At 50.4% G+C, this 15892-nt stretch overlaps 1 protein-coding gene across 1 annotated transcript; it reads right to left on the bottom strand.

The window, feature by feature from the left end:
* Positions 1-9075: 9075 nt before the first annotated feature.
* LOC105696738 lies at positions 9076-11220 on the bottom strand. Its single transcript, XM_023433098.1, is given in 5 exon segments — positions 9076-9335; positions 9391-9575; positions 9654-9830; positions 10593-10645; positions 11159-11220. Coding segments are annotated over 5 exon segments (699 nt in total). The 5' UTR covers positions 11183-11220.
* Between the last annotated feature and the right edge of the window lie 4672 nt (positions 11221-15892).

The following is a 15892-nucleotide window of genomic DNA, read 5'->3' as shown; positions in this document are numbered from 1 at the left end:
TGGGTCGCCCAATACCAAACCCCCTAAGTCCCTCGTATTAAAAATTCAGATAATCAGCGATCCAGCGACCCCGAATCCGGGATTGCTTAATCGTCTCGGGGGGTAAAGGGGGGAGGGGGCAAGTCGAAGTATAAAGGTTCGAAGAGCTTGCACGGGGGGCTTGCGAATGATAGAACTGAAGATATATGCGGTGCATACTATTCCGGGGCCACCCTACAGCCATAATAACCCTCCTATGGCGTAATTGATTTATATTTCCCTGCAAGCTCAATTCCTGCGCCCGTACGAAGCTCCCCCCTTCCGGCCATACACGCGCTTTAAGCACACACCGACACACGCAAAGCCACGAAAATATCATTGAACCGGTCTCGGGGGTGCGCGTGCGCGCGCAGCCTCCGGCTCGACTTCATTAATCCTGTAATTAATTACCCCGGTTAATTGGAGAGGCGAACCACCCCCCCGCAGCCAACCCCCGAGGACCCCCCGCGAAGCCCCCGACGAAGCGCGGCCGCGATAGGCGAGCTTTCCCGTTTGTTTTCAATCTGACCGCGATTCAGGCCCTCGGAGCTTTTGATTAAGGATCGAGCTTTTCGCCCCCCACCCCCCGACTCCGCCCCCGACCCCGCCTCACTCTTCAAAGAGCGCCATTGCGGCGAAACAATTGCTCCAATTGCTGAAACATATTTCCATCTGAATATTCTCAATGGGGGGACGGGAATGGGAACGGGGGGTTCCATTTTTCGGCATGAAACGGGGGCGGATTTTATTTGGCCCCGCGATATTTGAATCGGCCGTAATTACTCGTTATTGCACTCGCGGATTATTGATTAGGTCTTTAATTGCGGAGATTGTCGTGGGTATGGCGATGGGGGTGGGCCGTTTTTCGATCGGGGGTTACGTACTTTTTTTTTTTTTTGGCAATTAATAGGGCAGGGGGAGGGATCTTTTTTGGGGCGTGCATTGTGGGTAATTCGTCGATGCACCTGAATTCGGTAATTAGATCGGAAATATTGATCGGGGGTGTTTGGACGTGATGTAGGCAGTAATTATGGTAAGTGTAGTGTATAATCGTGGCGGTGCCTGGTACCGAGGATGCAAGTATAATCGACAATTATCCGGGGATACAGGTACGCGATAATGACGTGGAATTGTGAATCGTGGTTAATTTTTGGCCGGAGGGCTCGTTAATGTCAAGATTTGCGGATATTAGGGGTAGGTCATGGTCAGATGGGTTATCGCGTGGATACCTACCGTGAGAATTTGTTAATAAAGTAACCGTTAAATTAACGGGGGTGTCCCCGGTTGTTCGCGATCCTTTTCAATTTTTTACTCCCGGGAACCCTTTCGAACCTGCGGAATTAGCCGGTCTCGCTGGATTTTATCTCGGCGCCGTAATATACCCGGAGAGAGAAGAGTTACTTCCGTTTACTGTCTGTAATACCAGACTCGCTGCGTTTACGATAATGTTTATCCCCGCACGGTTTCCTGTGCATGACGCCTACTATATTTCGGCGGGATCGTAAGGATTTTATTGTTCTTCCGAATTTTAAGATCCGGACCGGCAAAATTGGGGGATGCCGCTCCGCGCGGTCTTAAGGGACGACGGAGGGACTCGCAGTGGCCGAACTTTTATAGAAATCTAACCTCCCCCCCGGGGGAAACGTCGGTTTAACGGCCCCTAAACTAACTACGCGAACTCGGACTATTTCCGGAGGGGTCCGCTGGGGAATTTTTACAACGTAAATTCATACCGACGTAAAACCGCCCGCCGAATTATCTGCAGGACTTCTTTCATAATTCCTTCCCTTCCGCCCGGGTGGGAGGGCCTCGCACCGATTGGATCGTCGAAAGGACGAAAATACAGGAAGTCGTCTCGAGAATTCGGAAAATCTGGGCTTTATATAGCGAAGTTTTGCTTGTAAGCCTCCAATACCGCGAGAAATGTCTCCGACCAAGATGGCGGCCGAAGACGCGCGTTCGCCACTGACGTCACCGGCATCTCGGTCGCGTAGCGCAGATCGCGTCCTCGGATGGCCATTATGTTATTAAAAGTCATCATTAACTAATAGCGGGCGCGTAATGGACCACTCGCGCGAAATTACTTTTCGATTTCCACGGGGCTGCGCGCGCACCCTCCGCCCCCTCTACCGCGCTTCACATAGTTTGTGCACATAGTTAGTGTTAATGGCGGAGGCGCACCGGAGGCGCGCGACAATCGCGAATCCCAAGACACTTGGCATTCACGCCCAGGAAATAATGACTGCTTTCTTCGTTTGGACCTCGGGCGCTAACAGTAGCACATTAGGCAGTATTACTTTTGGGACGCGGCCGCGGCGACAATGCCGGCTTTTCCGTCCTTACCGACGCGCCTCGCCATTCACGGCGTGGATTCGCCAGGGAAGCGTCGCGACGCGAGACCTTCCCAAGTATGGCCACCCCTGCGTCTCGGGAATTAATCTCTCCTTAATAAATCCTTGATTTTCGGGATCTAGTATTTATTACACTGGGAGGAAAAAAAAAATGTACTCTGGGTCCTAGTCCGGGCGGAGAAAAAAATTTCTTATCGACAATGAAATTTCACGAGGCTACCTTAGGACCTTCGTGATCACTCAGTCTTGAAATTACTCCGTTCCTCCAATTTTGAGAATTGTTTTTTAAGTATTTTCAGGTTTTAAATGTATAGAATGACCCTTTGGTATCGCCTTAAGTTTGGTAAACGCTCCGCTGGTGCAAGCTCGGAGCTTGATTTCTAATTCATTACCGAGCGAGAGAGGGTGTATCGAAATAATTTCCCCGGACAGCTTGACGGGCGGCGGTGGGAGGGCCGACCGCGGCGCAGCGAGAGGGAGAGAGAGGGCGCGAGTAGCGGGACGGCGAGAGGGAGAGAGAGAACGCGAGCAGTGGGGCGGTGAGAGGAAGAGAAAGGGCGCGCGTCGCGGGGCGGTAAGCGCGAGAGAGAGAGGGCACGAGTCGCGGAGCGGTTAGAGGAAGAGAGAGGCCGCGCGTCGCGGGGCCGGGGGTGTCAGTCATTAGTCGATTGGCTTCGGCGGTGGCCGGGTTCGAACCGCGGGCCAAAGAATTATGCGAGAGAGCCCGCCATTGCTCGGCGCGTCGCGGAGGTGGGAATAAATCGCGAGACGGGCCTCGTAAACGTCGCTCGCCGTCGTCGCACCTCTGGCCACGGGTCATTAAAACTATCTTAATGAATTCTTAGTAGATGCGCCGATCGCGCGATTCCATACCTTATAGGATTACCGAGGGTGACGGGTCGCACGAGGGATGGAAACGAAACGGCCAAGGAAAAAAGAGTGCAGAGGTCGGATAAAATTGAAGCACGTCCCGGCGCGATACGTTACCGGGCCGCGTTTTATAAACTGAATAAAGTATCGCGATGGGTGTAATACCGCAGCCATTTGCCCTGAGTTATCGCCAGGCGGGCCGAGAATTGGCCCGGGATCGACTCTCGAATTCGAGGCGACTTTCGGCCCGAGGTTTTCCACCCCGACCCTTGACCGGAAATTCTTAACCGAGATCATTCCGACGACGGGCGCCGAGCTAATTGGCGGCCCTCAAAATATTCGACGTCGGCGGAATAATGGAAAAGAAAGGACCCCGGCCCGGGAGAGGGAAGTTTTCGGCAGGTCACTTTGCCGAAGTGGGGAAGTTCCCGGGGGTAACTTTCCGATCGGCGGATAGAGCTTTTCGGCCGAGTCGACTCGTCGAAGGGACGAAAACAGGGGATGGAGATCCCTTACGCGCGGGAGGCAATATGTTAATCAAAGCTCGAGTGATAGTCGGACGCCGGACAATTTGCCGTAGTGGTTTAATACAATATATAGGTATATCTCTGTTTGGAGAGACCGGCGCGAGTCGTATCGACTGCCGGTAAGTGGATTACCACGTTGGTGGCCGGACCCTCTCTCCGTCTCTCTCTCGCTCCCTTCCCACCCGTATACGTCTGTCCTCTTCTAGAGCCTCCGTTCTTCCGTCGGTCGCTCTCTCCGGTATCGCGCCTTCCGCTTCCGGGGATCCCGAATACGAAAGGGGCACCAAGATTCGCGCATCGTGGCCTGCTAGATGAGCTTAAAATATGTAAAGACAAAAAATTTATAGGAAGTTACTTTTCAATTGTATATCATTCCGGACCCGATTTGGATTTATCATCGACACCCAGAGAGAGGGAGAATATAGTTACATTTTTTTAACTATCCCAATGTCCACCAGGACGCATTAAGAATTAATTAGGTTTCTTCTGCTCCGCGAGCGCGACCGACCCTTTCATTCTTTATTTATAATCCCTCCTGGATGCCTGGATATTTTATCAAACGAAATTAACATTCAATTTAGGGAGGGTCTCAGTTGGGGGCGAGTCAGCTGGAGACAAATTGTTGCGCGTTCTTTTGGATTTATTTTTTTTTTCTTTTTCTTCTTTTTTTCTTAACGGTGTTACTTTGATCGTTCCATTTCGTTTGTTCGGGATTTCGGACTCTCTCCCGAAAGAAACTGAATATTGGTCTCTTTCGGTGCCTCGTGCAATTGTGCCCCGACGTTTGCCTTTCTTTTCCCGCCGCCACTTAAGAGCCCCGCCGCGCGCAAATTAACAGTAAATAACATTTCTCCGAGACGCATAAAATTAGCCCTATGATTGGTTGCTGTAAATCTCTCGGAGCGCTGACTAGTTTAGGACTGCGCGAAATCGCGGTGTGAAACCGCAAGCGTATCATTAACTTCGAAAGGATCCAAGACCGAATCCCTTTGCCCTCCACCAAGACCACCTCCTCCATCTCTTCAACCTCGTCCACCTCTTGCACCTCCCACCGACCCTCTTCTTCGTTTTAGACGAAAACGGTTTTAAACGCTCTTCTTTTCACCGAGGTCCGGGTTAACCCGTTGAAAATATTTATAAAACGCATTTTTGATAAAAGTGCATTTTAGTCGAAGATGAGTATCCCGATCTTCATCGGGCACGTATCGATGGGTTATCGAGGGCAGCGATTATCCCGAGATAACCCATAGGATTTCCTTGCTCGCCGAGCCGCGGCCTGACTAGCATGACAAATAAAAAGTGCAAATATTTGTCGGTCGGTCCTCGGCGGACGGCGGGCCGATAATTCGTAATCGGGCGTGCGGTAATTTCCATCGATTCGATCAGCAATTCGAACTCGGGAAATCGGCGTCGCCTTGTTTACCGACCGAGTGGAGGGTCGGATGGAATTTCATTTTTTTCCCCGATCCTCTGTCTCCCTCGGTCGCTTTTTGCTCCTTTTTCGTTTTCCATTTTTCCCCCCTCCGTTCCTTTTTTTCTCTCTCTTTCCCGCCCCGCGTCGCCCGCCCGGCGGGTGGAGGTGCGCGCATGGAAAAATCAAATACGCGAGTGCATAAAACATGAGGTCCGGGATAAAATGAAAACCCGAATAAAAATAACGGAATGAAAGAGGAGAACGTTTCCCGGGGCGGGACGTGGGGGGGTAACGAGCGGGGGCGGGGGCAGACCGGGCCACCTCTAATTTCAAAAACAACGCGTAACTCCGCGATAAAGATTTAATCGGTGGGCGCCCTGATAAAATTGCTCCGGGAAATGCAAATTAAATAAATGGCCGACCTAGTGCTACCGACGGGGCCCCGGCCCTAGGGGGGAGAGGCGGCCAATTACCGGGGGTGGTTTTTAAATATTCATCATTTTTAATATTTATTTTCCGCCGGATGCGCCGAGGCGCGCTACGTGTTACGAAACTGTCGCCCTGCTCGAAAATCCCGCGTTCCTCGTCAAGAACCGAATAAATGTCCTCCGGAAATATCTAAAGGGGTGCGACCAAGAGACGCCGAGGTGTCCAACGGAAAATGAAGGATGTTAATTAATTTTGTACCTTCGTCGAGGCCGTATAAGTCACCTGGTCTTTCTTCAAAATGAATCTCTTATTTTTAGTTAATTCCTTCCACCAGGAATTTTTTTTTTTTCCCTTTCATCCGCGTCCCGAGATCGCTATTAATGCATTTGCAACGTCGCCGGCGATTTTTCAAGTGGAAAAGGAAAATTCTACCGTACAATGGACAACTCTCTAGCCGAATGTCGGAGTTCCGGGAGTCGCCACCAGGGCGGGTCGATCGCCGCGCGCGTCGCTTTTTTTTAAACAATCGCCGCGTCGCGCCGGAAGTCACCGCGATAAATCCGCGCTATTGTTAAATCTGCAGTAAAAGGGCGGTTTTACGAGGGGGAGAAAAAAAAATAAATAAATAAACCCGCGTCCGGTCGTCAGTCGATGGCGTCCCCATGGATTCATCGCGACGCTCGCAAAGGAAAATGCAAACCGGGAGGACGCTTCTTCTACGGCCGCCATTTTGGTTCCTCGAGAGCGCAAGACGCTTTCGGCTCTTTTTTCCTTTTTTTTTCACGGTTTCGCGAATCTTTTCCGAACAATGGACCGCGTGCGGTCACCGCGATATCTCGCCGTAAATTAATCCCCGGCATCCGCCACTTTTCATCGGTAAGATAAAATCAAGTATCGACGTTGCAATTTAATGCCTCGGATGAGAAATAACCGTGCAAAGGCTTCGCAATGGTGATTAATGCCGCGAAGTGAAAGCAACGTATTGGAAATTTATTATTAACATCTCCGAATTCATTGATCGGCCAGATTTTTTAGGTAGGCTGGTAATACTCCTACAAGGTCTCTTTTTTGATCAAACAATATATCGAGTAAACGGGGGATTGTTAATTATTAAAAATTGTTACGTTGGGTAAAATCGTGAGAATTGTATTGTTCGGTGAAAAAAAAAAGAAAATGAGTCTTGCGGTTTCCGGCACCGGCAGGCGATAGAAAACTCGATCGCGGGTTTCGACAACGGAGGAAGAGTTTACGAGACGTTGTGGTTCCCTCTTGACTTTTTCAAAAGATCCTCCAGCGGTGACAAAAGATCTTCGGGAGGACAGCCCGCCGCCTCATCGGCGAATGAATTTTTATGGGGCCTCATAAAATATTTGCTCCTCACCTGGCGTCACTAAAAGCCGTGAGCCTCTTGTTTCCGCTCGAAAAAGGGAAAAAGAAGGGAACCGCGTATACATCCGTCCTCCACCTCTATTTATTAATCCCCTGAAAAACCGTTTTTCCCGCATTTCGTCTCCCGAAGCTTCATCCTGAAAAATGTCGCGGAAAAATTGTCACTCGTAAATAAATAAATCGAGGCGCGGACAGAGACGGTAATAAAGGATCGACGTATCGACAGAAAGTAACCGAGAGTGGAAATAGTCTCTCGAGCCTTAGCGCGACGCACTAATAGCGTCATCCACCGTCGGCGTCGGTGTGCAGGGAAACGTCAACCGGCGGGAAAGTCGAGAGGCGAGAAAAACGTTTCCCTACCGAGGGCGGAAAAGTGCGGCGACGCGGTCGAGGGAGGAAAGAGACGGACGTGCCGCAGAGCCGCTGTCTTGTCAATTACGGCCAGTCAAGAGCGCCTTCTCCGTCACAATCACTGTCAATTGCGGCTCCGGTTTAACGAGCCCCACGTACTCATCCGACCAATCGCGACCTTGGCCATCGGCGACGGATTTTTACAACCTCTACATATGGATATCCATTTCAAGATGTACAAATACCCCCGCAGGAAATTAACCGATTTTCTTGATCGGGGAATTTTCATTCATACGTAATCGACGATCGATCGGTGATTTTCATTGATGTTCAAGATGTACAAATACCCCCGCGGAAAATTCCCGGATTTTCTTCAGCGGGGAATTTTCATTCATACCTAATCGACGGATCGATCGATGATTTTCGGTCATTTTCCCGGATTCGGAAATGCCCAATCGATGACAAAGTTGCCCGACACGAGAGTCGAGGTCGAAACAACGCTTTAAGCCACGTTTACGCGGCAAGGCCGCGCGTAAACGGGGCGTAAAGCTCGCGGAATCGCTGCGGAATCGCGACGGATCGCGGCCGCAAGTGCGTTCCGGGCGAATTGGCGCGTTTCCTACGTCTATGGGTTTCTACGAGTAGGTTATACCGATGTAATGGTCCCGCACGGGCGGCGGTCGAGGCGATGCGTCATCCGCGCCATAAAAATGTAATAGCCTCTTAAATAACCCTGTGTACAATATTTATGTCGCCTTCTCTTGTGCCCGCCCCCGGCCGCTCATGGCGACAGTTCCGAATCCTCTGCCCCCAATTCGTTCCCATAATATTCAGAAAATTTACGCGATCGACCGCAAAATTTCCCGGCCACCGACGACAGGGAGCGACGTTACCGACGCGACCGACTCTCGTTCTTCGGTAATGAAAGTACACGATAACTCAAATCGAGTTTAACAAGCTAAGGAGCGATTTCACCAACCCGAGGAATTTTTGCGAATGCGTTTCCGACTCGGTTGCAGGGCAGGACAAATTTGGAAACCTGGAAATGTACATGTTTTCCATGTTTCATTTCCTTTCTTTTTTTTTTTTTCTATTCTCGCTGCGTGCGTTTTGCAATTACCGTTCGATCGGTACATTCGTTTTGGGCAATGTTCCTTTTGGGGCGAGAGCGTTTAAATTTGTTTTTTTCTTTTCGCCGAAGGGATGCCGCGAAACCGGAAGTGCAACTTGGGGATAGATTCCGGGTCAATCCGGGGAAAATGGAAGATGACAGCCTTGCATGTCGGTGATCCTTGGAGAAAGCATTAAATGACTCGCGACATGCAAGCCGGACTTTCCAATACACCGTAATAAAGACTGGGATGTTTTCAGGCAATTATTTCCGGTGTTAAAATAGCCAAAAACGGTGGTAAAAAAAAAATGTATCGCAACGATCTACACTCTTAACGTACAAGTCATAATAAAAGTATCATCGAGACGGTAAAAAAGTATTATAAATACTTAACCTAAGAGAGGAATCAATCTGCTGTGTAAATTTAAGATCTAGATCGGTTCATCGCCTAAATGAATTGTCATGTCGGTCACATTGTCACTCAGAGTCGATGCCAAAGGTACCTTGTGCACCCAATTCTTCTTGTCGAAGAAACAATAGCTTCCAGAGTTCAAATCCCGAAGGGATAATTGTCTCAGGGACTCCTAACCAGGTCTGGAGAACCAGATCCCGAGTTCACATCTTCCTGGCCATTTTGGGTCGGAAGTAGACGACGTAAGTGTTCAAGTCGTTGGCATAGACTTCGGTGTTGTCTTTGCACTTGTCCTCGTTTTTGCCCTGGCTGCTGAAAAGAGTGTTCTTGATGCGCTGTATCTTCTGGAAGAAGCTAGACAGGGGATTTAATTTTTCCTCCTTCGGAGGTTGCTGGAGAATAATCTGCTGATGCAGCGGCACCTGCACCACGACCTCCGGCTGGTGGTAGCCCTGATGATCACCTAGAGACGAAAAAGCAGAAGACCAGGTGGAGAGGAGGTGTAAACCGAAGGAGACGATCCCGGTCAGGATCGCGCGAGGATCACATCAATCTGAACCACCAACCGATGACCTTGTCTTCCCACGTCCATGGTTGCTCGTGGTACTCGTGCTGGTCGGACCAGCTATCCGGTAACAGAACTTCCGGCTCTGGTACCGATTTATACTCCTGATCGGACCACCCCAGGGACCTCAGCTGCTCCCTGAAAGACACATCACCGTAAATCCAGACCATCTAATCAAAGGACGCGTCTCCGTCGAGTCCTTATCAAGACGCGTACCCATGCAACGACTCCAGGTCCCGTTTTCCCGGAGCTTTGGCCAAATGTTCGGTGGGAATGATCACGGGGGAGGGGTAGTAGTGCATGTGATAATGGTGGACGACACCCCCTTGGCTCTTCTTCGCCTCCTTCTTCTCCTTGAGCGACTGGAAGAACTCCATGAGCGCCTTCTTCGGGCTGAAAGAGGAACATCCCTGAAGGAGCCTTTCCGCGGAAAGACGTCACGGAAAAAAGGACCCGCCCGGGGGAGATTTTCCGCGACGCAACCGCCTCGTCGAAAACGATTTAATCCTCCCATAAATGATGCACCGATAAACCGCCAGTGCTGGAGAATTAATTCGCCATTAGCGGCAACAAAATCGACTCGCGGCGCGCTACGCTCATCGCGCTCGTACAAATGATTTAACGATCACCAGCCCGCGAGCATAATTCTCTCTCGTCAATTATAAATCGTCGGCTCGCCACTCGCATCATCGGGCCCGATGCAACGAGTGCAGCCGGCATATGATAATTCATTTACACGATTTTTCACATCCTAAGAAGTCCCCGTCGGATCGTCGCTTGAAAATTCGATTTTCTTCCCCCGTTCTTCATTTTTTGGGGCGACGTAAAGTCAGGGGGCGGTAATTTTCAGACGAATTGACGCGAGTAATTTCTATTTAGGAAAATTTCGGAGAGACGTCGACTCCGCAGGGAACTAATTATGAGCAGACCCCTTTGGGGCGCACTTCGACGCGCGGACCAATAAAATCGCCCCTTCGGTAATCGATTGCAGAACCAGCGGAATGCGATTGTCTCTCGCAGCGGTAATCGGTAATTCGAGCGGCATCGCGATGTCCTCGGTGGTTAATTCGGATTAGTCTGGTCGGCTAATTTATTGGCGCTTACAAAGGCAGTTACCCCACACAGGGGGCTGCCTTATCGACCGGTGACACTTACTACTCGAAGAAGAGACCCTCCGACCACGGTGCTAGGAGCATCACCGACGCCAGCTGAAAATTCAGAGAATAATCGAAACTTTGAGAATGCCCAATAAAAGGAGGTCCGATCAAATTCCGGAATTCCCAGGGACCTCGGGTTTCGATCATTGCCGCCTCGCGGAAATCGCTCCGCAATTATTCGAAACTGGATCAAGGTGCCGCACTAATGGTTAGACCTGGAGTCGCTCAACTTTCACCGTCAATTTCCATAATTTCACTAAGAAGCGGATCGCGGGTCCGACACTACCGCATCGAGGCGACACACTTCCTCCAATTGCTTGGTTCCTCCCTCGACACTTTTTGAGAAATTTAAAACCGCGCGGTTATATATAGTTATGTAATAGAAATTATTATATGATAGAAATTTTAATCCCGTCCTTATCGGCGGACCTCGGTCACCGGGATCCAAGTTATCGAGAATAATCACCGAGCGAGTGATTCCGCGCGCTTCGGTGATGATTCGAAAGACGAGATTGGGGCTTTCCTCGGGGAAGTGGGGAACACTCGCGGTCGATGTGGAATTACTTGGAGAACGATTCGCGTCCTCATGATGTCCCAGATCGGAGGCCTCGCTCGGCTAGCAGTCGCGTTAGGTGGAAATGCATAACAAACTGAGAAATGCGACGAAACGCGATCCCCTTATATCCCAGCAGCGACGGCCTCTCCGTCTTTCTCCTCCTCTCTCTCCCCGTGTCGCGTTGTCATGTTTCCCTTTTTCTAAGCCCGCCGGAGACACCGTCAACGGCATTGACACTGACATTGCCCGTGGCGCGTCCACTGACTTTCATATCCACCGAAGTCACTCCATCGCGTTTGTCTTCGGACCTTGGATATAGTCGTTGCTGGTCGCGAGCCTTGACAATGAGAGGTCCGCGGATCCATTGTCACATAAGTGACTCAAGACCTGGCTAATCATCCAATTAGCTTGACTCTAACGACCGGGACCAGAAATTTCTATGAGGGATTATAATCATTTTTATACATACGGTACTCATATTTCCGACTTATCGCCCGGACAAGGAGCTATCTAAGGATTATACTTTCGCTCGGGACATATTTTCGAGAAAGTCGTTTCGAGTAATTCGGTACGGGAGGGAGAGGGATGCACCTGGGGCGTGTACGCGTTTAAATCGATCCGGTGGTAAATTACGAGCACGATAAATAATTAGGACGTCTTCCCCTCCCTCGAGTGGAAGGCAGCAAATCTCTTCGTCGAGGGATCGATACCGCTCTCGCTCTCGTTTCCGATCGACCTCGTCGATCGATCCCGTTAAGATTTGCGCGACTTTCCACTTTTCCTTTTCAAATTCTCTATTTTCATCGGCCAGATATCCCAGGTTATCGAGCTCTAATTAATGTAATCACCGGCGTCAACATACTTTCCAGCTCCCATGGTCGGTTAAACGGTACGAACGCAATTTATAGTTGCCAACCACTAGCTACGTATCGATACTCCTGATCAATGTTCGACCGCGTCCATTCCGCGCGGTGGATCCGCCTGGTGATATCAGAATTTATCATTAGAAACGCGTCATCTCGGGCGCGCGACATCGCTTGTGCCGATAATCTCGTCGAAGTCTCCGGTGTCCCTTCGCGAATGGATCGTCAATGCAGGTCCCGATGTCGGGGCATCGGCGACGCACGCGGTTTCCTTTCCGCAGGCGTAATTACGCTTCGTCCGACATATCGGAGCCGTCCCACTGGCACGGTGAACCCTCTCTACGGTGCCCAATGATACACTTTCTCGACTCGTCTTCCCCGAATGTCCCCGCCCGTGATAAGGATAACGACTCGGAGAACGCGGCAAGGTAACCGCGTAGGATTTTCTCAAGACGTGTCATCATTTTTGGGTTCCTGGACCTCCTGTGCCAGGACCAAGCGGAGAAAGGACGAGGTCCCGAGTAACGGGGCAAAGGGACCGAAAAAAGGACCGGGAAGAAAGGGGAATATCCGGCGAGGACTTTCTCCGCGAAAGGAAACTGGATCCCCGAGAGCTCTCGTCTTGTAGTCCCCCGGTTTTTACTTTTATCTCGTTTAGAGCCGGGTATCTCACGTCGGGACTATTCCCGCAATCGCGTCCCAACCGAAGAGACACCGTCGATGATGCGGCTTTAATCTCCGGACGATTGTGGAAAAATAAACGGAGGTTGTTAACGAACTGGATAACGACGCGGCTTCGGACGTTGCGGTGCCTTGCCGCATCATCGGATCTCGGTACTCTTTGACGTCTGGTCGCTTTATCGGCGTCGCAAACGACTGTTTAAGACCGCCGTCGTCTAATCGCAGCCAATGATTCGCCGATCCTACGCGTCCGCGGAATCGGCTGGAATTATTTCCCCCAGGTTTGCCCGGTAACTGCGGGACCGTAAACGCGAATCTGGGACCTGGCATCCGGATGCGCAGAGGCGTCATCGAAAATAACCGCGAATCATCGGGCATCGAAATCGCTGCTCTCTAGTTCCCTACTTTTCGAGGTAGGGCCGATCGGGCTAGAATTGGACGGTGCACCGGGTGTCACGATGCAATCACGCCGCTCTACTTTCAACAGTTCGTCGCCTCGGTGTTGGACGGCTGTACGTCATCCGGATGCTCGATGTAGGCCCGCCGAGGATGAATGCCCTGAATAGGCCAGCTCCCGACAGTGACTTCAAAAGCGCAATGACAAATCGTCGGAAGAAAACTCTCGCTCCCGCCCTTTGTCCGCGCCCGGTCCTCCACAAAGAGCGTGGAATTTCAACTACGGACCCAGCATCCTCCCGGAGAAAAGGAGAAAGTTCATTTCGCTTAACCCAGGGTCCCGCGGTGATTGCAAACGCGTGAAGACCTTTCCTCGGCAAGGCGTTCGTTATCGTAAAGCTCGTCTTCGGGAGAGAACCCAGGTTCACGGGGGTCAATCCGATCTGGGGCCGGGGAATAAAAAGTAAATAGGTTCCTTTGATAATTATTATCGATTTGAGGGTTTTTACCGACTGGACCTCGGGGTTTAACTTCCGCCTCGCCCAAACCCACGGCCGGTTTCCAGGGTCCCCGAGGAAGGGCGGCGAGAGTCCTCCAGGGTCCAGGGAGACGGGGATGGGATGTCACCGGAGGAAAAGCGACGCACGGGTAATCTAATGAAGCCCGGGGGTTTTGTTTTAAGTACCGGTAACGAGTGTTTATTTTAAAATCCTCCGAGCTAATTGGCCGCAAGCTCATCTCGCTCGCCTTCCGACGAAGCTTCCGCGGTTCCTCGTCGAAGCGTCCGACCGGGGCTGGACGGAGCTTCGTAGGGGAGGGAAAATAAATAAGCCCTCTGAGCGAGGCCACCCTCTGTCCACTGGGAGGAAAACGGAAACCGTGGTTCGCTTATTCAATAATACTTCCGTCTGGGAACACCGCGTCCTTGCGACCAACTCGTCCGTCCGGTTCACCAGCGGATAAATTTCTTGGTCCTTTCGATCCTTCCCGAGGGCTGACTTGAGTTTCAATTGAAAGAAAGAAAATGCGCTCTAAAAAGGTAAGACCCCGGGAACCCTTAGATTCCAAATAAAAAAATTTTGCGTTCAAGATTTTTGGTTTGGGAAGCATTACCCCGATTATATCGAATTCATACAATCGATCTTCGCTTGGAAAATTCACAATTTCGTGTAAGACTTTGAAACGTTGACCAGTACTTCGCAATAATAGGAAATTTATTCCTGTGCGAAAAAAAAAAAGGAAATTCCCCACGAACTCGAGAATGGGAGTCCTGGTCTCGGGTCTACCTTATTTCCGAGTCCGTGAATTTTTCTCCGCAGAATCCGTTTTCCCCGGGTCCTGGAAACTCCTCCGGCATTGCGTCCGTCGTCCAGGGGTTCGTTCTTACGGATTCCGCGTGCACGAGCTTCCCGCAACAACGGTTCGCAAGACAATTAGGCAACAATTAACATAAATCTCATTTTGATATTACGTAGTCGTAGGCCATTACGTATTCGGCGCACGGGATAGCGCAGACCTCAGACCGGGTAACGACTTAATTTCGTTTTAAAACCCGCCTTTGAGTACTGCCCTCGCAAAAGATGCCTTTTCCCTCGTTCTTTCCTCGGTCCAGTCGCGAAGGACCAGCGAAGGACCAAAAAAGGCAACCTCCTCGTTCCGGAGGACTCAAAACTCATCCGCCCATCCTATGGGTTGTCTCTTCCTCGAGGGTTTCTTTCTTTTTCTTTTTTTTTTTCAAAATCGATTTGCTCGAGAAATTGACGAGAGGGCTCGTAAAGTGATTCCCGTGGATTAAAACGACCTTCGCGGAAAATCTCCCGGATATTCCGTTTATCGCGCGTCGAGCCCTGGATATCCAGGGCGGCTCCGGAGAGGGGTTATCCAATCACTTAAGAAAATAAGCTTTACGCCTATTTCCCGGCGCATATGCGTTACGCGCTCGCGTTATACGGTAATGCTCGTATAACGCCCCGCCCGTTACAGTCCACGCACACTCGGATCGAACGGCATAAACTGTACTTTATTGTATTACTTTAGCTGTGCCGAACCTACCGCGGAGTGTTATATTTTTTCGGGGATGGGCGCGAAGAGAGCGGAACGACCAGGGGCGGCCATAATGGAACGTTTTATATATACATCTTCTAATGGGACAATTTGAATGCACATGTAAATATGTATTTACCCAAGTAGGCACCCCTAACGCAGCCTGAAATGTCTCCCGATGTATTTTCCGGGTCAAAAATTCCCCCCTGGTAAAAATACTTTCTCGCATTTATTGGAGGCGCATCGGCTGGAAATTCAATTTCTCAATGTCTTGAATTTCTGGCGTTATATACATTTTTTCTTTTTTATTTCGTTGCATTCGGTAACCTCTTGGGCGAGGTCTCGCGAGCTAAGTGACCCCGGGGCAATTTCAAAAACGAAATCGCAAATTGTCTTACGGACGAGGGAGAGTCGCGAGGCAGAGGCGAGGGCAAAGTGTCTGCTGAATAAATATACACCGCTTGGTATGAATTATTAAGACGGGAACGAACCAAGATGGCATCCTATAAACCCCGTTTCCAAGACCGATCCGTGTCAATGTCACTTCGTCGCAGAAGTGGCAAAACGGATTGAGTAACAGCCGTTTCCTCTGTACCACTTACACCGTGAACTTCTCGCTCCGAATCTTTAGTGCTCGTGCCTATACTCTTTGGACCGCAAACTTTCTACGGCATAAATCTACGAGTCGCTTGATTAGCGGCGAAATGGCCGCATCTGAATATTTTCAGCCAATTCCGCACAGGTCACAATGGTCGCTTC

Source organism: Orussus abietinus, unplaced genomic scaffold, assembly GCF_000612105.2.
Source record: "Orussus abietinus isolate OABI.00-Male unplaced genomic scaffold, Oabi_2.0 scaffold16, whole genome shotgun sequence".
Taxonomy (NCBI): Eukaryota; Metazoa; Arthropoda; class Insecta; order Hymenoptera; family Orussidae; genus Orussus; species Orussus abietinus.
Note: the sequence above shows the minus strand (reverse complement) of the source record. Positions and strands in the feature narration are given on the sequence as shown.